This window comes from Vulpes lagopus, chromosome 21 (assembly GCF_018345385.1).
Source record: "Vulpes lagopus strain Blue_001 chromosome 21, ASM1834538v1, whole genome shotgun sequence".
Lineage (NCBI taxonomy): Eukaryota > Metazoa > Chordata > Mammalia > Carnivora > Canidae > Vulpes > Vulpes lagopus.
Window position 1 is genome coordinate 11,745,334 of NC_054844.1, and position 23,423 is coordinate 11,768,756.

General features: G+C 35.0%; 1 protein-coding gene across 1 annotated transcript in view; it reads right to left on the reverse strand.

Annotated features, from left to right (window-relative positions):
• Positions 1-23,423, reverse strand: part of LRP6 (LDL receptor related protein 6) — a 161,594-nt gene that overhangs the window by 117,852 nt on the left and 20,319 nt on the right. The window contains exon 2 of the mRNA XM_041735969.1: positions 17,637-18,030. Coding sequence (XP_041591903.1) covers positions 17,637-18,030 — 394 coding nt within the window. The remainder of the gene's footprint in view (positions 1-17,636; positions 18,031-23,423) is intronic.

The window sequence follows — 23,423 nt, forward strand, 5'->3', positions numbered from 1 at the left end:
GCTTTCTTATGCTTCTCATCTTCTATAAATAAAAAAGCATTTTACAAACCATTTTACCACTCATGCTTTAGGCAAACACATTTCCAAAGCCATCTTCAATTATACTAAACAGGATACAGAGTTTACACACTTGTAGTCTTATCTACATGCACATATCACTTTTTCCCAATCTCTGAGGAGATTCATTTCAGAAAACTTTGCTTCCAAATTACTAACAATTGTCTACTCCTGATTAGGCTTCAAAGAAAAAAATGTTGCAGTTATATAAGAAAATAGATTTCATCTTATTTTACAACCAATTTTTGAGAGTTTCACTTATATCATTAATAAACTAATGAAAGCTTATAAAAAGCGTTAGGAATTCATTCTACTAATTTACTTCACTTTGGTCTTCTTATATATACACTGAGATGATACAGATTCAGTTACTCAGCTCAGTCTCACTGTTGAGATTTTTAAACAAAGTCAGTCTAGTCTAAACACTATCTGCTTACTGTAGATGAACTACTTTAATAAATAATAGTATTATTAGATCCAATACCAATGGTTAAGGAAACTTGAGGTTATAAGTAAGATATAAGAGCATATAAGTTCTATTCCTGAAAGCTTGCCCCAATCCAGATGAAAACCTCTGAATATTCCTAGAACTCATCTATCAAAATTAAAATTCCAGACTATACTATGTAAGATCCTCTTAGTTAATAGATATATTATTCTTTTCCTATGCTTCATGTATTCAGATTTTCAATGCAAAAAAAGCAAAGCCCTGACTTACAACTTCCAGTCTAGAATATAAGGCAGCTGAGAAGTCATCACTCCATTCTAATGACAAGCAAAAACCTGAACTGAAAAATCAACAATTCTTAGATCTGCCAGAGAAGCAGGGTTACAAAGCAAACTGCTGCTTTCAAAGCTAGAGACAGGCAAGCAAATCCAGAGTGTTACAACTTACAAGAGCAGAAACCTGTAAACAGAAACCTCCATGGGAACCAGTACCAGGGTCGGAAAACTAAACTATATTTGATTTGCAAGAAGCTTAGCGTGGACAAATTTGAAAGTTAAAAATTCCAGAGGGAACCAGTCATGAGAGGACCCTCACACTTTTGTGAATTTTATCTCCAGGAACTCTACCAGGTCCTCACAGTAAAGATCAAAGAAAAAAATCACCTCATGCTTCCAGCAAGGGGAAAACTAAACTAACCATTTTTAAATACATCAGTGCACTTTATTCTTCATAACAAGCGCTGTCCTCAAGAGAAATAATTTTGCCAGAGCTTAACCTTTTGGAATTTTATCAGAGCCTAACTGACCTAAAGGGAAGGGAATTACCCAACTCCAGCATCCTGTAGCCATCCTGCCCTACCTATGGGGGTTTAAAAAAAACAAAAAAACACAAGAAGCATTTGTGAAGCTCACAGCTCAGAACCACAGGCTCACTAAAAGAGAGACCAAATCACAGAATTATACAATGCTTCTCCTCTTCCAACATCTCAACACATGACTTACTGAAGGCCTATTAATTTCTAGACCTAAAAGCAATTCCTTTTACTCAGTAGATCATGGCCAGCTTTCAACAAAAAATTATAAGGCATACTAAAGGGAAAAAAAGAATCTTGAAGAGACAAGGCAAGCATGAGAAACAGACTCAAAAAAAAAAAAGAGAGAGAGAAAGAAACAGACTCAGATATGGTAGGGATGTTGCATTTATCAGAGTACGAATTTTAAACAACTGTGATTGATATGCTACGGACACTAATAGAAAAGACAGGCAACATATAAGAACAGATGGATAATATGACCAGAGAGCTGGATATTCTAAGAACCAAAACAATGCTGGGAATCAAAAACAGTGTAACAGAAATGAATGCCTTTCATGGACTCATTAGTAGATGGGATACAGCTGAGGAAAGAATCTCTGCACTTAAGAAATATGTCCACAGAAATAGCCAAAGGGGGAAAAAAAAAAAAGACTAGGGGTTGGGGAGGGGAGTATGGTGGGAAACAGAACAGAATACCCAAGAACTATGGGACAACTAACTACAGAAGATATAACACATGCATGATGAGAATACTAGAAGGAAAAGAAAAACAGGAATAAACAAAGGAGTGATAACTTAGAATTTCTCCAGATGTCAGATACCAATTCGCAGACACAATAAGCTCACAGAACAGCAAAGCACAACAAACACACACACACAAAAAAAAAACCAACCAAACAAAAAAAACCCCAGCACCTAAGCATATCATATTCAAACTCTAGAAAAATAAAGATACAGAAAAAAATCTGGGAGGAAAAAAAAACACACTTTATGGACACAGAAGTAAGGATAAGAATGACATCTGACTTTTCCTCAGAAACCATGCAAGCAAGAAGAGACTGGAATGAAATATTTAGAGAGGTAAAAGGGGAAAAACCTTCCAAGCTAGAATTCTGTACTCTGCAAAAGTATCCTTCAAACTTGAAAAAAGACTTTCTCAAACAAAAATTAAGGGAATTTATTATCTACAGACCTGCCTTGCAAGAAGTTCTGCAGAGAAGGAAAATGATATAAGAAACAGATCTACATTAAAGGAAAAGCAGGGCAGCCCCGGTGGCGCAGCAGTTTAGCGCCGCCTGCAGCCCAGGGCGTGATCCTGGAGACCCTGGATCGAGAACCACGTCAGGCTGTCTGCATGGAGCCTGCTTCTCCCTCTGCCTGTGTCTCTGCCTCTCTCTGTCTCTATGAATAAATAAATAAAATCTTTAAAAAAAAAAAAAAAAGGAAAAGCATTAAAAAAATAAAGTGAATATAAAATAAAAACTTTTATTACAGAAGGGAGAGATCAGAAATATTTTGTTCCACTCAATTTTGCTATGAACCAAAAACTGCTCTTAAGAAGAATCTATTAGGAATGCCTCAGTAGCTAGGTGGTTGAGTGTCTTCTGGCTGCAGGGAGTCTGTTTCTCCCTCTGCCTATGTCTCTGCCTCTCTCTGTGTGTCTCTCATGAATGAATGAATGAATGAATGAATGATCAATCTATTAAAAAAATGTTTAAATAGTCTATTAAAAAAATAATAAAGACAAAGCCCTATCTGCTCTAGTTATAAAGCTTGGTGCCTATTTGTTCTGGTAATATTGGTACCAAACCCTCAATTGGATTCATTTTCCCAAAGGCAGCTAAATTATTTATCGACAGGAAAGAATAAGAAACAAGCCTGAAAGAGATAAATGTTATTCCTAAAATGTAACAAGTGGGTATCTCTAGTAATGCAATGACCTGAGAGTAGAATGAAGCTCTGTGCTTGAGTTTCCTCCACAGCAATCACCTTATATTTTTCCCTAGGCTTCAGGCTCAGAATATGCCTTAAAATATTTTGTCCTTCTGCAGGAAGCACAGTAAAATGGCACTGGATCCTAGAGAGTCAGGAGAGAATCATTCATGGCACTCAGGAATGCATCAGTGAAGTTGATCCAAAAGGAGAAGTTACTGAGCCCTGCTCAGGGGGACATTACAGGGATGTGATACTGGAGAACTATAGCAGCTAATGGTAGAGATGATACCATTTTGCAAACCCAAACTCATCATTCAGCATGAAGGGAAGAGAACAACCCTAGAAGGAAAAAAGGAAACATCTAACATCCTCCAAAATTAGATGTATCTTCTGTAACCCAAGTTGATAAAGAAGATTCACTCTGTAACTTGGGTTATGATTATCTGAGGAATTTGGGCCAGGTGAGGAGAAAGACTTGAGTTACAGTATCTTAACTTTATCAAATAAATACCAATTTATATCCCTTAGTATAAATGTAGTGCAAGAGAAGATTAGCATGTTCTGCCCTCAAATATGTATAATACAGACATGGCACACAGATAAAATATCTCTAAAAGCGTAACAGACATCTAGGTACTAAAAGAAGTTAAAGGCCCATTCTATGAATCAAAAAGGATTACCTGAGGGGCACCTGGGTGGCTCAGTGGCTGAGCATCTGCCTTTGGCTCAGGGCATGATCTCAGGGTCCTGGGATCAAGTTCCACATTGGTCTCCCTGCAGGGAGATTGCTTCTCCCTCTGCCTATGTCTCTGCCTCTCTGTTTCTCATAAATAAATAAATAAAATCTTTTAAAAAATCATGTGAACTAAAAAACATTACAATAAAGTTTACAAAAGTTTAAAAATTCCCAGTAAACGGGGTGTCTGGGTGGTTCAGTCAGTTGGGCATCCAACTTTTGATTTCGACTCAAGACATGATTCCAGGTGGTGGGCTCTGTGCTCAATGGGAAGTCTACTTTAGATTTTCTCTGCTCTTTGCCCTCCCCCACTCAAATGCACTCTAAAATAAATGAAAATCTTTTTAAAATACCCAATAAATTTTTAAAAACAAAATTAGACCCTCTAGGGATTTTTGTTTGTCTTCTTCAAAATAATTGACTTCAAAATTTCCAGAAACAGCTAGAGCAGAGTTGCCACTACAAAGCATCATAGGAGCAATGAATGTCAAGTCAGCAAGAGTTACATCTTCATTGGAAAGGGAAGGGAAGGACATTTCCAGCACTAAAATATATATAATATGACAAAGTCTGGCTATTATGTTAAGCTGCATAAGAGATTGTGAGAAATCAAGGTGGGAATGGGAAAGGGCACCTGCTAAAAGCCTGAGTGACATACTAAAGTATCAGACTTAATAAAAGCAATATTTAGGTGTTGGTACTTTTAAGACAGAGTTAATCTTTAAAGGGGACTAGGCACCAGCCAATAAGAGAAAGGTGTAAACTTTTTATTTGAAGATCTACTAGTAGAGTAACATCAGACTGCGGCAGAAGAGAGATTTCAGGATGCACTGAAGAAAAGAAGGTTCCTGAGGAAAAAAACCATTCTCCATATTCTCTGTTAAGATATGACATAAGCGGGCAGCCCGGGTGGCTCAGTGGTTTAGCGCCACCTTCAGCACAGGGTATATGATCCTGGAGACCCGGGATCAAGTCCCACGTCAGGCTCCCTGCATGGCGTCTGCTTCTCCATCTGCCTGTGTCTCTGCCTCTGTGTGTGTGTCTCATGGATAAATAAAATCTTTTTAAAAAAAAAGATATGACATAAGCATTTTCTGTTATTAGAATGAGGAATATTTGACACTGAGGCTTGACACCTTCTCCTTAAATCAGTTACTTAAAAATTAGACTACAGGGTGTGGCATCTGAGTGGCTCAGCTGAGCATCCGACTCTTGCTTTTGGCTCAGGTCATGGTCTAATAGGTTATGGGATCGAGCCCAGTATAGAGCTCCACGCCAGGTGGGGCGTCTACTTGGGAGATTTTCTCCCTCTGTCCTCCCCCACTTGCACGTACATTCTCTCTCTCTCTCTCTCAAATAAGTAAATCTTAAAAAAAAAAAAAAAATAGACGAGGTAAACTCCTTTACTACATCACTTTATCTTTCTAAAAATAAAAAATAACTGCAGTACGCATATTAAGGAGTAGATCTGGTATGGCTTACTTGTTTTTTGTTTGGGCAGTTAACCTAGCTTAGAAACCTATGATTACCTGAAAGTACTTAACAATAAATTTGCTAAATTCAACTAGCTATGTAATATATTTTGCAAAGGCTTTTTATCAGCATTATTTTTAAAAGCCAATTTTAGTATCTTTTAGGAAATCCAAGAGTGTTTGATAAATATCTCCTGTGGCTTCTCAAAAGCCAAGCTACAGGCTCATATAAAACTCTTTCTTTAACAACAATTATTACTGACTCTCCAATTATGTGGTCTATTTGGCCCCTAATTTATTTTGGCTACAATGGGTTCTATTTTGGCTTTGACTTAAGAGAAGATAAACATTCTTACTTGATATTGAAGAATTAAATATATATGGTTACAGCACCAGTTTGCAATAGTACTCACATCTGCTATTCATCAAAAATCATGAACCAGCACCAGGTTGTTATATGCTATTCATTAGTTTCCATACAAATGTAATTTTATTATTGTATCTGGCCTGATATCCACTGCAATACTTTCTGGGAAATGAATTTTAAATGAAGTGAAGGGTAGAAAACAGGCTTTATTTTAATTAGGAAGTAATTACAGTAAGTAAGGAAAATATTAAGTTTTCAAAACATCAAAATTTCTTATGCCAGGAAGTAAAAATACCTCAACCAACAAGCAGACTACATTCCAGCCATTTTATGCAAATTTATTTTATACAAATTTATTACATTCCAAAGCATATAATGTCTACCATTAGGTAAAGATAAAATAATAAATTTTCCAAAATATTCACAAACACCTAATCTAGTGTGTTACTCAATCTGAATTCAGTTTCCCTTAACAAAAATATTCAGAAATGTTCAGTTTCAATAAACCTAAACTGAATGGATAAATTTGCACCATTTACAAGATGTAATTACACCCAATACTGGCTAATTAAGAAAACATTTAGAATTGAGTCATAAACTCAGTGAACCAGATCTATACTAGATCATAAATCACTTCATGATCCTTAAAGTTACTTATATAATTCTACCTATAATTAAAAGATGTCATTAATACACTTATTAGTGTGAATAATGCTCAACTATCATGTCCATATATCCACTGTTAAAAATAAAAAGCAACATTTAAAAACATGAAAGTTAGAATTTCTATTTCTGATAATTTAGTAACAAAATAACCAGAAACCCCTCCTTTCACAAAATCTCTTAAACCCCGGTTTAGTCTTTTTATTTGATTTATACAAGGCTATATTCTGAATGTTTGCATCCCCTCAAAATTTATGTTGAAATTCTAAAGCTCAAAGGTGACAGTATTAGCATTTACTGTCAATTACTAGCAATACTGCTAGTATTAGCATTACTGGGGGGTGCCTACTCATGAGAACAGAGATAAAAAGCGAACCCTTGGCTATTCCATCATGTGAGGACACAGCAAGAAGGCCCTTACCAGAAGGGGACCATGCTGGTGCCCTAACCTTGGACTTCCCAGACTCTAGAACTGTGAGCAATAAATTTCTATCATTATAAGCCATTCAGTTATAAGCTACTCAGTAGTATTTTGTTATAGCAGCCCAAAGAGACTAAGACATACATATATGCAAAACAAAAATATATCAATTCTTTTAAATGTATAGGTATCATGAAAGCAGAAATCTCCAGAGAGCCAAAAATGCACTAGGAGGTAAAAAGCAGTACATGTCTGATGCTACAGCAACCCTGTAGGATTTTCTCATCTCAGAAACTGAGGGCCTTCTGTTTTGACAGTGAAACAGGGAAGAAGATAAAGCCTTGACACACAAGAAGCTCTGTGTTAGAAGTAAGATTCTTGCACAAAGCACAGACCCTCAGGGAACAATGAAGTAAAAAATCTGGCATTGACAGAGGAAGGCAAAGAAGCTTTTCAATCTTGGTCTGAAAAGGTGGAAAAAATTACCAAAGACTCTGTAACTACAGCAGTGCCCTCACACAGGTTTGAATTAATTTTCTGTACATGGTACAGAAACTTCTAACTCCAAAAACTAAATATAAAAAATGATCTCTGCTTAAATGAGGTGATAATATAGATGTACACATTTGTCAAAACTGTACCATTAAGGTCTGTCCATTTTACTATATAGAAATTATATTTTAAGTTTAAAATTAAAAAGTTGTCCTTGGAAACACCTCAAGGTGCTTGGCAGAAACAAAACCTCTCTGGAGGAATATGCACCACAAGACCACTCAGGATTCTCAGACAACCCCTCTGAAGATCAGCTCACAATCCAAAACTACACAACACCTAAAGAAACAGTTCACCTGAAAGCAAGAATCAGCAAATATAACAAAGAACAGAAGTGAATTTCTAAGAACTTCAGACAACTGAACAATCTGACAGAAATTACTAATACTTAAAATGATTAAAATGCATAAAAGAGAATACATGAGATAAAATATCATAAAACAGATATCCTTAATGAAATAATACAAAAAAATGATCCTCAGTGGGTGTTAAAACAATCAACTGATTGGGAACCAGATATTGATATGGTACAAAAGGATCATCCCACAAATTATTTAAAGGATACAAGAGGGAAAATTCAACTTTATAATAAGCATATTAACTTTCACCATCTGAACCTACTGCACAATCTTAGTATCACCACAAGTAAGATAATTACATACTTTCTGATGTGATGAACACAAAGTACTTAGTACTGCCTAAAAAGTATTCATGCAAAATACTGAATTTGCCACTAAGTGTTCTATTCTAAATTTCAGTTTATAAAAAATATAAAAGGATAAAAATCATCAAATATCACAAGAATCTTTTAGAAAACACAAAATCTAAAACATTCTAATGGACAACTATAGAATCTTTCCAATAAGTAAACAAGATGAGAGAAAAAATGTAGGGGGAGGGGAAAAAGGGGAATGCTAATCTAAGAGAAACTTAAGAGGCATAACCAGATATAACCTGTGAACCTTATTTCGGATCCTGATTCAAACATACCAACCATAAAAGACATTTCTGAGACTATTTTACATATCTGAATATAGACTGAGTAATTTATAATATTAAAGAATTGTTCACTTTGGGGTGTGTGGAAGATAATGGCATTGTGGTTATGGAAGAAAATGTTTTTCTTTTTTAGGGATGCAAAATGAAGCATTCACAAGTGAGAAGTCACTATGTGGGTTTCCTTTAAAATACTTGAGCTAACAAAACAGCCTAAATGTTTAAACATAGACAGTGGTTGAGTAAACTACAGTACATTCATGCAATAGAATGCTACTATCATTGGGGATCCCTGGGTGGCTCAGCAGTTGGGCGCCTGCCTTCGGCCCAAGGCGTGATCCTGGAGTCTCAGGACTGAGTCCCACATCGGGTTTCCTGCATGGAGCCTGCTTCTCTCTCTGCGTCTCTGCCATTCTCTCTCATGAGTAAATAAATAAAATCTTAAAAAAAAAAAAAATGAATACTACTATCATTGCAAAAAAGAATGAGGAACAGCACTATGGAATGATATTCAGGATATACTGTTAAGTAAAAAAAAAAAAAAAGGGACAGTGCAAAAAGAGCACTTAAGTATGTTACCTGTTCATGTAAGAAAAAGAAAAAAAAGAAAAATACTCATGTATTAATTCACTTGTGCAAAAAGGATTTCAAGAAGGATCAAGATAAAACCAAAAATTGAGAGTAAGATATCTATAAATAGAGAACAGACTAGAAAGAGAGAATAGGACCAGGGTAGAAGGAATAAGGAATGAAGGACACCACTCATGTTATTTCTAACTCTGAAAAATGTGGCAATTGTTTCACAGAACTCCAATATAAATCACTACTTAATCAGCTAGGCTATGGGGGAAAGGGGGATATTCAGAATGGAATACAAACAGTGATAAATGTATTACAAATGAATAATAGAGTCACACTGCAACAGATAAGAAATTACCTAAATAAATTTGGAAAACAGTATTTTGACTATGCAGACAGTAGTTTCAGAGTATTGTATTCTAGATAGTAAATTTGTTGCTCACAAGAGTATAGGTTAGCAATTCTGAAACCTTGGCAAATTAGGTCTACACACAATATATGAAAATATACTGCATATTTAGCAAATATTTGATATTTGTATTGACAAAACCAGGTTTCTCACTATCACAGAATCAACCAAAAAAGGAAAGGGACGAGACTATAATGTAATATTGGGGTGGTGGATTGGAACTCGTTTATCGTGGAAATATCAACACGGACTCATGGATTTTTTTAATATTACAGACAAAGATGAAAACACACAGAGCTATGTTTATATGTACACATCCATGTTATTTCCTAACTCTTTACTGAGAAGGCTTAAAAGCAATGAAAACCTAGTAGCAATGAGCATACCTAGCTTCCAGATCTTGATTTCTAAATACTATTTGCCAATAAAAGGAGACAGAGGGATCCCTGGGTGGCGCAGCGGTTTAGCGCCTGCCTTTGGCCCAGGGCGCGATCCTGGAGACCCAGGATCGAATCCCACATCGGGCTCCCGGTGCATGGAGCCTGCTTCTCCCTCTGCCTGTGTCTCTGCCTCTCTCTCTCTCTCTGTGTGACTATCATGAATGAATAAATAAATAAAATCTTAAAAAAAAAAAAAAAAGAGACAGAGCTTCTGGGAGAAATGGTTGATTCCAAGCATGAAGCAGAAAAAGGACGAGTTTGAAAGATCTTCTGCTGTCAGACCACAAAAAAGTACTTAAAAGTGATGAAGGGCCTATCAAAAAAAGACAGCACAATCTTGAAGGAGTTCCCAATGGCAAAATGTGGGACAGTTTGAGCAAGAAATGATCACAGTAATGGTCTATAATCTATAGAATGAAAGAAATGCCCATGAGTCCATACTAATATAAATAAGTGCAAAGGACAAGAAAGACAATTCTACTTCTTTAAAGTAAAATTTAACTAATAATACATGTGGGAGGAGCAATGGAACTAGAAAAATCACCATGTGGCAAACACCACAGCAAAATTGTTGCAGGCAAACATCACCAAAGAATGCTTAAATTAGTGGAAAAAAGTATAATGAGAAACAAGGTAATTACATAATTCCCAATATTTATTACAAGAAAAAAAATAGTAGACACAGTTAAAAAAAAAAAAAGACTCTGGCAGACAAAACCATAAGTTATCAAATGTACCATCACCAGTATACACATCATGTACCCTGTTGATAAGCACACATCACACTTCTGTGGTATTCTTGCCAAAAAAGTATAACCTTAATCAAATTATTAAAAAAAAAAAAAATCAGACAAACCCAGAGAGAGAGAGACATTCTACAAAACGGCCAGTAATCTTCCAAGATCAAGATTTGTCTTTGATCTTAGGCAAAAACTGCTAAAATGTCCCAGATTAGAAAATACTATGTAGATAACGATTAAATAAAATACAGGATCCTAGAAAAGAAAAAGGGCACTATTAGGAAAATTGGAGAAATTTAAATATGGTGTACAGACAAGTTAATAGCATTATATCAACGTTAACTTCTTGGTCTAGATAAGTGTTCTATCGTTAAATAAAATGTTAATATTAGGTGATGCTGAGTAAAAATTATACAAGAATTCTGTACTACTTTTCTAACTTTTCTGTAAGTCTAAAATTATACACTATCCTCTCCACTTTCATGTAAGCTGGCATCTTCTTATAGTAATCTTTTAAAGGAGGGACACAAAAAATAAAGGAGGGACACAAAAAACTTCTAGAAGAGCAAAATATAGTCACTGCTACTAAAAACTCAACTGAGTCATTAAAATGCAAAATTAGGCACACCCAAGGAAATGAGTTATCTGGAAGGCTAGTGAAAAAATAAACCACATAGTAACCCAGAGATAAACAATATGAAAGCAAGATTAAGAGGTATGGAGCACAAAATTAGACCATCATACATCAAACAGGAAATTCAAAGGAATCTAAGGATGATGAAGGAAAAATAAGAAACAATGCATAAGTTTCTAGAACTACCAAATAACACTGATAAGATTTTACAAACATGAATTCTAAGCAGAATAAATAAAAATAGAGCCAGCCACATCTAGACACAGAACAGGAAAAGTTTCAAAATATCCAAACTTAAGAGATGGTTAGGGGCTGCTTTTCAAGAACCAGGAAGAAAAAAAATATATATATATATAAAGTACTTACAAGGCAACAATTAGAAAATACCAGACTTCTCAAAGCAACAAGTAAAACCATAACATTCTCCAACAACTGAATTAAAATGACTATAACCCAGATTCTATAATCAATTAAATATCACTCAAAAATGAGGGCAAATTAAATACACCTTCAGATGAAGATAAAGAGTTTACCACTAACCTACTTTTGCTGAAAGAAATATTCAAGGCCATACCCTAAGAAGGAAATTGAACCCAACTGGATGCAAAAAGCAATGGTAAAATAAGAAACTGGTACAGTGAGTAAATAAAATTAAAAAAAAAAAAGAATTATAAAATCCTCCTTTATATAAAGCTACCATATAGCATTTTTAAAGTAACTCAATTTGCAAAACAAAACATATAGCTTCAGCAAGATACTTTTCATGAAGAAAGAATAAAGCACCAAATGTGGAATTGGAAAATCTCAACCAAGAATTTGGCTGTCTCTTATTTTAGCCAAAGCCTTGGCTTCTTCAGCCAAAAAGTAAAGGCATTTAGCTATAAGAACCACAAGATTCCCTATCAGTTCTAGGATTTAATGGGTAGAAAATAGGCTTCCTCAGTTTACTAGGACATCCTTCAAAGCTCTAAGTTGTTGAAAGTTTGGAGCAAGATCCCTCATATACAGAGCTAGTGCTTTTACGCAAAGTCCAGTATGAAGCTTTATATTTTAGGATAATTGGCTATTTGCTTCTTTGCAAAAGCTTGGAAAGATATAATCTCAGGGAAAGAATAAAGAAAATCATGTACTTTAAACTGTTCTATAAATTTCAAGAGCTAATGAAGACAGAAGGAAAAGGGTGGTCCAAGTAATAGGGAAATCAAAGAGTATAAAAATCAGCAAGTCTTAAGAGAAAAATTTCTAAAAGGAATACAGTATCAAAATAAAATGCTGCAAAGAAAATACTAAGACAATCATTTTATACCTACTTCACAGATTAGTTATCTGGCAAAACTCCTTCCAAAATCTTAAAGGCTCAATGGCACAAATACTTGGTGCCAGTCAAAACTAATTTACTACAATTTCTAAAAAAAACAGTCACTGTGGAACAGGAAGAGTACATAAGAGCACCAAAATACAGAGAGCAACACTCAGTTAAAGGTATCCTGTTCTTTACTCTCACAAAATTTCATTCTTCTTTCTGCTAAGGCTGAATTAAAAGGTCAGGGCAGCAAGGAAGGAAAGCTTTTCTTTAAAAAGCAAAGCTATTAAGTAAGACACTGGGCTAGGTAGGTAAAGTCACTTAGTTACACTGCAAATATTCCCTTTCAAGGTTCCTTCTATAAAAGTGGGCCTGGAGATATGGGACATAAAAAAACTTAACTACATAATTACGACTCTGTCTAAGAGAGGGTAATAGATATCCCTAGATAAAAAGAACTAAAAATTGGATGAAGGTTAAGATGTTTTTAGTAAAGAGGAAAGCCCTATACTAACATTTGAGAACATACTTATATACATACTTTTATTTATTCTTAAAGGTGGGGGAGAGGGGGTTGTTCGATTTTTGTCTTGTTTTTTCATTTTCAAGGTCCTTGAATCATATCACAGAGGCTGGTAAAACCAAGCCAATAATCCAGATTTCCTGCATTAGTGGCTTCTCTGACACATTTCTCTTAAATTTTGGATAATAATCTCAAAAACCCCACCTCCAAACTATATTGAATCTATATAATCTGCCTGAAAGTAATTGGTTATACTTTCCCTTCTTTAAACAAAAAGAATCTTTTGACATTTTAAACTATTTTCTAGTTTACATCAAGTGGTTTTAGCAAACTGGTTTTAGGGGTCAAAGAGCCATAAAAAAGGAGGTTAAGTGGATGACCTATACAATAACGGCAATAGAAACAAAATTTTAAGAATCTATTCTGCAGAAACACAATTCTAAGTGTAACATACCTAAATTATGGACTTGAATGTGTAATTGTACAATAAAAATTTGTAAATCTATATATAGTACTTATTTAAATATCTCACTTTTTAAACTTGATGTCAAAACTAAAAGGAACCCATCATTTTAGAGATGAGAAAACTGAAGTCCAAAAGAATGAAGTGACTTGCTGCTAAATAAGAGAGCTAGATATGACATAAAACAAGCTCCAGTGAATCTATTTCTATAAAATATAATCTTGATAACTTGAGTTGAAAAAATTAAAAATCTTAAATATGTTTGAAATAAACAATTGTAATCAAAACCACACTGAGGTAGAATTCATGTGATGATGCTAAAATTTATATTTGCTGAGAAAACACTTTCTCCTCTAACAAGGAAAACTAACAGGATTATAAAAGAAAATATAAAGTCAAGTCACTCAAAAAATATTTATTGAACACCTTCTATGTGGTAGGAATAATTTTAGTCATCTGGAACATTCCAGTGTAGAAAGTACTTCTAAATGTACTCAAGATATAACAATCATATGTATATAACTGTTAGGGAAATTATACATTATTCTTTTTCCTTTGAGTTAGTTCTAAAAGTATTTTTAAAGCAGAACTTTTAGTGTTATATTATTCTTAATGATGATAAAAATGTATTTTTAAAATAAGTATTTTTCAAAGCTGTTCAGTACAATTCACTTCAGACTAAATCAATAATTTTTTTTTTTAAGATTTTATTTATTTACTCATAGAGACAGAGAGAGAGAGGCAGAGACACAGGCAGAGGGAGAAGCAGGCTCCATGCAGGGAGCCGACGTGGGACTCGATCCAGGGTCTCCAGGATCACGCCCCGGGCTGCAGGCGGCGCTAAACCGCTGTGCCACCGGGGCTACCCCTAAAGTTTAACTTTTTAAAAAAATCCAAAGAATACAGAATATGAACAGATCCTTAATGAACAAAAAACCCCTAAAACTACCTTCTTTGTACCTGAAATAGCTGGCCCTTAATATCACTAAGATTAGTACAGTTGTTGTGGAACAGACTAAGGAACTTCAAGTAGCTGCACAGCCAAATAGTCAGGAACTACCTCTTACTATAAAAGAAGGATATTGCTTCCTATTAACTATGGTTGTTCATTTCTGTAACAATTTCTATACACACGTTTTCCTGTTCCTTATTCTGAGTGCTACACTGCCATCACTCAAAGGGGAAAAAAAAATCTCAGACTAACAGAGGCTAAAGTTAGGGAGAGAAATAAAAATCTTCCTTCAGTCTAGGCTAAATGGGCTGATTACACAAAGAACTCCATACATCCGAAAGCACACAGATGTCTGCACTAGTTCCCAGGGCTCAAACAATACCAGTCATTCAGTAGCTTTCCTTTTACATAAGCTGATGTGAGAGAGTTCAGTCAGCTCTCCTGAACCTTATAACCCAGGATACTGGAACTCTGATAAAGCCTACATTTTTCTTCAGTACTGTTTTCATGTACTTTCTCTGGAAAGCAAACTTCATTTCTCCACAAAAATAAACATGGAAATCATCTCCTTTGTTTGATAAGTGCTGTACTCAAATCTAAAATTATTTCTCCAGTAAAACCATAATCCCTAACATAAATCTAAGATGAACACTGAAGACTGATAGAATATATTTTTAAATGAGTTTAAAATATAATTTTACACTTCATCATGCTAATTACCAAATGTATACCATTTGGCTGCATCCTATTTATTTCCAATTGTGTAATTTTAAAAATAGACACGACAAAAAAAATAAAAATAAAAAAATAAAAATAAAAATAAAAATAGACATGACACATAACTTTCTAAAAATCAAAAAAGATTTTAAGAACGGGGAGGGGCAAATTTAAATACATACATATGTATAAGCAACACTATCACAACCATCAAATATAATAAAAAACTATTTCACTGTTTCACCAAAACTTAGGCTTCAGGAAAAATAGTGTTCACTGATCATCCCTTAGAAGCTTAAATAACACTACTTTCTACCTTCAAAGCACACTTTTTATTGTTCTTCCAGTAATATTCTTCATCAGCTGAGGCTCTGATGGTTTCTCACCTTCAATACTGGGAAGTTTCATGAGTAAATTAAAGCCACAGAAACTCTAATGTATTTTTTTAATAAATATGGTAAATTTACTTCCTAAGACACTTATCAGATCTGACACTTAGAAGTAAAGCAGATTAGTTTAGGGCACAAAATGAGAATGATTCATTTAATCATTAAATGATTAGATCCTGAATAGTCAAGAATTACCTATAAATTTAGTTCCCTTGAATATATACTATAGTTAAATTATTATCCCTTGTAGAAATGATCTAGCTAAAAAAAAAAAAAAAAAAAAAAAAAAAAAGGAATGATCTAGCTGCTGCCCTGGAATTGTGGTAATCAAGCTATTTTATCCACCCAACCTCCTTGACTTCTTGTGGCCCTTCCAATTCCCTATAGGACTCTTCCTCTCTCCACTACATACTATATAATGCAAACAAACATGCTTTTGAAGGAAAAGTGCTCTCGTCCAAGTTTTCTGTCCTTAAATAGATAGTAAATCCTTAAAGATACTCCCCCCTCTCTTCCCAACATAAGTACAAAGAGCAGAGCTCTGAACATACTATTAAAAGATAATTTGGCTAAACTGCCATCATCCCTCTTAAATTTGTCATAAATAATTTTTTTAAGAAATCTTTCTCTTTTCACAAGGTACTATTCCCTAATGACCACTGAAAGCACCAAAACTCTGTGTATTTTATAAAGCAGTAACCTCACAAACATTTCAACACTCTCCGCAACCTACAAACTTTGTTAGCAAAACAGATTCCATTTCTCAAAAATATCCTGGAAGTTCTCAACAACCAAATTTTTCATCAGTACAGTTTACTGCATATCTAATGTCTCTGATCTCCTCCTTGGGACAGTCAACCCCTTTTCCTACAACCAGAGCCACTATATTTTCTGATGCTTTATTAAGAGACCATCTGACTTTAGCAGATACCTCTTAATGCACCCCTCTAAAAAAATACGGATTTTATGTATTATATAAATTATATATATGTATGTTCCAGAACTTCTCACTCTAAAGTTTTACTACACTGTTGCCCATGTTTTATCTTTCATGGTCAGACAAATCTTTTCATTTTCTTAAAACATGACATCTTCTTTAAATTTTGTCACCAAGTAAGGCCTGATATCAAGACAAAGGAACACACAATAAACCTTTCTTTCATGTTTCCCCACGTTCTATTGCATAATATTAATCCACTCCCTTCTATGAGTTTTAAAGCATTCCAACATATTTGAAAGTCAAAGAAAACAAAGTGTTACAATGGTTATTTGCAGATTACTTATCTTTAGATTTTAAACAATTATGAGTACCTTATTTCAGGTTAATGTTTAGTTATCTACCATGACAGACTCTGGCATAACGACATATTCAATAAACAAGGATCAAGGAATGGTATATGGCAGAAGAGAAGCACAGTAACAGAAACATGTGATGACACAGTTCACAGTTTCTAGTGGGATTTACCCATAGCTTTAAGTTTCCCTTCACATTAGAAATTAAACCTTTACATCAAATATGTGTTTAACTAACTAGAAAGGAATTATTAACAACTTAATTTTTATTTTTCATTCAACACTGACATATTAACTAATATCTCAGAGTTTAATAAAAAGATACTAGTATAACAAAATGATTGCATGTACATTCAAAGTTGTAATATCCAGAAGATTTTTTTGATGTTATCTTGAGTATCAAATACTACTCAATAGATCTTCATCCCTTCTTCTCTGCCTTCTAATTATCCTCTCATAATTATTAAATGCAGAAAACAAACTAAGAACTCTTATGTATGGCTATCCCATCAGTGATACTAGAAACACAATTATCATAATATTCACAAAAACATCTTACTTTAAGACCACATGTAATTTCCCATGTTCAAGTCTACCTGACAAAGAAGATCAAAGAATCTAAAATCTGGTTTTTGATCTTTCTTTTCTTTTGGGGATGGTGGGGGTATCTGTGCTAGAGGAAAAAATTAGGAAACGGAAATGCAATAGGCTTTGTACATTGCACAAAACTTACCCACTTGAAGGATCTAAGGCAATAGCTCTGGGTTGATCCAACTCTTGCCAAAATAAAACTTTTCGTAAAGATCCATCTAAATTAGAAACTTCAATCCGATTTGTTTCAGAATCTGTCCAGTATAATTTTTCTCCAAGCCAATCACATGCCAGCCCATCAGGGGACAATAATCCAGAGACAACAACATTCTGTACACTCTCAGTTTTGTTAAACTCTGTTCGTTTAATGGCTTCTTCGCTGACATCACTCCAGTATATCAAGCCATGACCAAACACAAAGTCCACCGCAGCTGCATCCTCCAAGCCTCCAACTACAATTGTAGCATTCTCTTTGCCATTTGTAGCATCAACCAATCGCAAGTCCCGTCTGTTTGCATAAAGCAACAAAGGGGCCGCTAGAACAAAAAAAGAAAAATATGTAAGTAAAAAGAAAGGAAATGTAATGGTTCCTATAAAGTGAGTTTCAAATCAGCATTAGTGAATAAGTACTATCAAAAAATAAGACTAAATAAATCTATAGAAGACTGTCTTAAAGTCTTTTCACAAACAAAATACTATTTTTTGCAGCAGTTAAATACAAAAAGTTGCAAGAGCAAGGAATTAATTCTACTAGGGCAGTCTTTTCTTATTAAAAGAGTCTGTCACATAAAATTAAGATATTGGGCCATACCAAGAATTTCTAAGAATATGGAGCCAGTGGAACACTTACACTCTACTGGGGGGAATGTAAATGGTACAGCCACTTTGGAAAACAGTTTGACAGTTTCTTAAAAGGTTAAACATACATCCTATCATATGACCTAGCCATTCCATACCTAGCTATGAGTAATAAAAACATATGTCAATACAAAGACCTGTACATAAATGTTCATAGTAGCTTATATGCAATAAGGCCAAGCTGGAATTAACACAAATGTCATCAATAAACTGATGGATGACAAACTGTGATATAACCAAAACAAAGTAATGAATTATTTGTACATGTAACATGGAACCTTACATAACATGCGAATCTCAAAATAATCATGCGGAGTAAAAGAAGTCAAACCAAAAAAAAAAGTAAATTGCATGACTCCATTTATATAGAATTTTAGAACATTCAAATTACTCTACTGTGACAGAAAGCAGATGAGTGATTGTCTGGAGTAGACAAAGAGGGTAAAAAAGAACAAGGATTACACAGGGAGAGATTATTAAAGAGGCATGAGGAAACTTATGGGTAATAGATATATTACATCTATGAGGACAGTTCCAGAGAGGCATATATCTCGAAACTTTTTTTTATAAAAAGAGTAGTTTTAATTATCAGAATGACCTCTGATAAGACCTAATATCGAAACTAAATATAAAGCTAATCCCTAAAGAAATAATGTTTAACTTTGAGAAAGCTGAAGCTGTTAGGACTTAAGTTGTATAAATTCTTGGTTTGGGGATTTTTAAATATCTATTCCAAGTTCCTGACATTTATTTTCCTAGCATCATTAGCAATGAAAGATCTAGAGCACAATTATCCAAAAGAACTTTCCGTGATAATAGAAATATCATCACTGGGCAATAGAGTATCCTCTGGCCACATGCTAAAGAGTACTTAAAATCTTGCTAGTGTGACTAAGAAATTAAATCTTTAATTTTATTTAACCTTACTTCATTTAACTTAAATAGACAAGTGGTCATATTGGATAGCACAAATCTAAAGGCTGAGATGAAGAACACAAATGAGGGAAGGAAAAATAATAAGAGTTATGCAGTAATCTACCTAATCTTCTCTTACAATTACTCACTAAAGGTCTACAACTGTCATCCAAAGGCAATACCAAATATCACTTCAAAGTAATCACTACCTCTTTTTTAAGAAATTAATTTCAAAAACTAAGGTGCTCAAAAAAGTATAAAGAAAAAAAGTCATGTTTAAGCCAGTTTATAGATTATGGCTGCCAAGAAGAGTTATAAAAGTCCACAATTTTCATCTAGAAGTAACATGAACTTCCCTTCTAACTAAGCTTAAATCCATCTTTCTTAGTTAAAAACAAATGGGTGGATAGCTTTTTTTAAAAGTGACTAAGAGCCCTTTCCGCTCATTCTGTATATCTAACAGTGCTACTGGCCAATTAATAAATTTCCCTCACAGATTCACTTTTAATTAATTCAATCTTTCCTTCATCACAATGAGGTATTAGTACCCACAGTATCTACTGCACTATCTTACATTGAGCCAATTATAAAAATCAGGAAAAGGGCCTCTATTAGTTAAGGGCACAATGCTAAGTACTACACAGGGCTAAGCAATAACCTGAGAGCACTTATAATTTAAAATCCAAGAGTGATAACAATCTATTATTTACTGAGCACCTTCTTTATGGCATGATTCTTGGGTAATTGTTTGTGTACCAAATCTGTATATGGTGTCAGGTATTAGCTAAATCAAGTATGTTTATGACTTTCAAATCAAACATTAATATTTCTATTGAACGTTTGGCCTACAAAATCCAAACAACCTTTCTGATCACTTAAGACCTCAAAAGCCTTCTAGGTACAAGGGTGAAGAAAGAGGGCTGAGATGGAGAGACAAGTTAACTTCTTTTAATTTAGCAGTACTATTTATAATTAAGACTTCTAAGGGACTATTCTATTTGTAGGGGTGCCTGGCTGGTTCAGTTAGTAGAGCATGTTACTCTGATCTCGGTGTTGTGAGTTTAGAGCCCAATGTTGGATGTAGGGAGGGAAAGGGGGAAGGAGAGAGAGAAAGACAGACAGACAGAAAGAACAAACACCAAGTAAACCAACCATTAAAAGGAAATCCCAGAGTTCCCCCTGTCTTAATCACCCTTCTGATACTTGAATGCTTTCTACAATATTACAACCAATATCTATTCAGCAATATATTAAGTGGAATAGCTGAAAGATATAATTTGATTGGTAATATTATTTTTGTCCATGAAAGAAATACACTGGATCCACACATACTTGCCCCTTGTTGTCATATATATGCCATGCACTACATTACCTTCGATTCCAAAGAGATTACACCTTCTAACTTCCTAATAGCCAAATAACCATAATAACTGCCAACATACCCCTTCAGTGGAACCTGCACAGGTGCTTAGGAATCCTCATTTTCCTTTAACTTCCTACCAAACTTTCTTTTCTAAACTTTTTCTGCTTCCCTGAAGACAAATTCATGCTTTGAATCCTTCCATCTCAGATCATATCCCAAAGTAATCTCAGTGAGACAGGAAGCAAGATAATTGCTTAACATCTTAATTTAAAATTCTCAAAAATCTCTATGTAACCCACCCATCCTCCTATACCTTGTCCTCAGTCTCAAATGATAAATTACTTTCTCCTTTTTATAGTTAAAGCAATACTTTTGATTCAGTCTCTGTAATTCTCTGCAACTTTGCTCTATGGATTATTCCCTATTTCTTGTATCTGCAATGGCTCCTGCCAGATCCTTCTATCAAAAAACTTTGTTCTAATAACTACCCCCAAGAGTATTTCTCCTAACGCAAAATCTTACAACTGAATACACTTACAATACAAATCTTACAATTGAATACACTTCATACCACCACCTTAGTCTAACTTAGACTCTAACTTTCCACCCCTCACTCAACTAAACCTGTTCTCTCCAAGTCTTCAGAACCAAATCTAATGGCCTTTTCTCAGTCCTTATTCTTGACTTGTATTTGGCATTCAACAATGTTAACCATATCCCTACCTATGTAGAATCCTCTTTTTATACAACACAGTTATTCCCGTTTTTCTGGTCATGCCTCATCTGCCTTTTAGTTTCAAATCTTCTTCCCATTTCTCAAATATGGGTATCCTCAAGATTCTTCCTTGTTCCAGAAATACAAGAGTGTCAAAGAGAAAATGTGGCAAGTTCACCTGGTCAATAAAGCGACTCTATTCAGGTAATTTTCAAATCATAATCATCTCCAGCCTAACTTTCAGTACTGCACCTATAAATTTTTTTGGCCATCTCTTCAAGCCATTAAATTATATTCATCACCTCCCCCACAACCTCGCAAAAAGAAATATATAGATAGATATCTATATTTATATATCTATATATATCTATATCTATCTATATATATATACCTTCAAGAGTCCATGGTACCATTTTCCTAATCTTACTGGTACATGGTGGAACCCTGTTTCACAGCTCCCTTTTCCCCCAGTCAGCCAAATACTGTCTTGATGATTCTTCTTTAGCATGTCCTTAAACCTGCCTCTTTTCCATTCTCGGAACCACTATCCTACTCTAGATCTTCATAATCTTCTCCCTAAACTTCTTTAATGGTAAATGATCTCAACACTCTTCTGTCTCTTTTCCACTTCTAATACTTCTACTTTATCTAACTCAAAAAGCTTTCTTTTTTTTTTTTTTTTTTTTTTATTTATGATAGTCACAGAGAGAGAGAGAGAGAGAGGCAGAGACACAGGCTGAGGAAGAAGCAGGCTCCATGCACCGGGAGCCCGACGTGGGATTCGATCCCGGGTCTCCAGGATCGCGCCCTGGGCCAAAGGCAGGCGCCAAACCGTTGCGCCACCCAGGGATCCCTCAAAAAGCTTTCTGATTTCCTTTGCCTAAAATAAAAAGTCTGAATACTTCAGGCCACCACTGGGTGACTTTTACCTAACTTTTATAGCCTCTGCATCATCATACACACTGCTTTTTAACAGGTTGATTGTGAGCACTACATCACCACAGTGTATTCATTTTCCTACCTACTCCATACTTCTCTCTCATTATCCCAACAAGCAAGTTCTTCAAGGCAGATTCAAATCTTATCTATTCCATGAATCTTTCCAATGGCCTCAGCTTTCCTTCTCTGAACTCTTACAGTCTTTACCATTTATTTGATATTAGCATTTTTAAAAATATATTTTCTACTTCAACTAGAATCTCTGCCCCTTGGGAATAGGAGCAGTATCTTATAACTAAGTTTATCCCCAATACCTAGCAAGAGTTCACTATCTGACAGTAATATAAAAATATCTACTAACATCTAAAAGGAATTTTCTTTTTTTTTTTTTTTTGAGATTTCATTTATTTGTTCATGAGAGACAGAGAGATAGAGAGAGAGAGAGAGAGATGTAGAGACACAGGCAGAGGGAGAAGCAGGCTCCCTGTAGGGAGCTTGATGTGGGACTCGATCCCGAGTCTCCAGGATCAGGCCTTGGGCTGAAGGCAGTGCTAAACCGCTGAGCCACCCAGGCTGCCCTAAAAGTAATTTTCTAGAACCTGATCTAACAATACATTTGTCATAAACCCAAAAGGATTTTACATTAATTACTGGCCAAGTGCTCACAAATGCCTGGTACTTACCTATTGACTTACTCAAAGTTTAGACAAGATCCCTAAGCTTTAGCTAGCTCTCACCCTAAGCAAAACAACGCAGAACATCTTCATTCTGAACGTAAGGTGACCACAGGAAAAAAACACCTCCTGTTAAACTACCATGGTCATGTCATCTCCTAACCCCCACCAGCTTATCCTACTCCACTCTCCCACAAAGATCCTGTTGGCACTATTTGCTTTAAGAGAAAAGCCTTTCTGTGTTTGATTTTGAGAACCTACATATCTTGTGATCAGTGCATTCTACTTATTACAATAAACTTTTTGAATAAAGTACCTCCCTCCTTAGTAGGGATTTTTTTTTTTTAGATTTTATTTATTTATTCATGAGAGACACACAGAGAGAGAGAGACAGAGACACAGGCAGAGGGAGAAGCAGGCTCCATGCAGGGAGCCCGATGTGGGACTCCATCCCGGGTCTCCAGG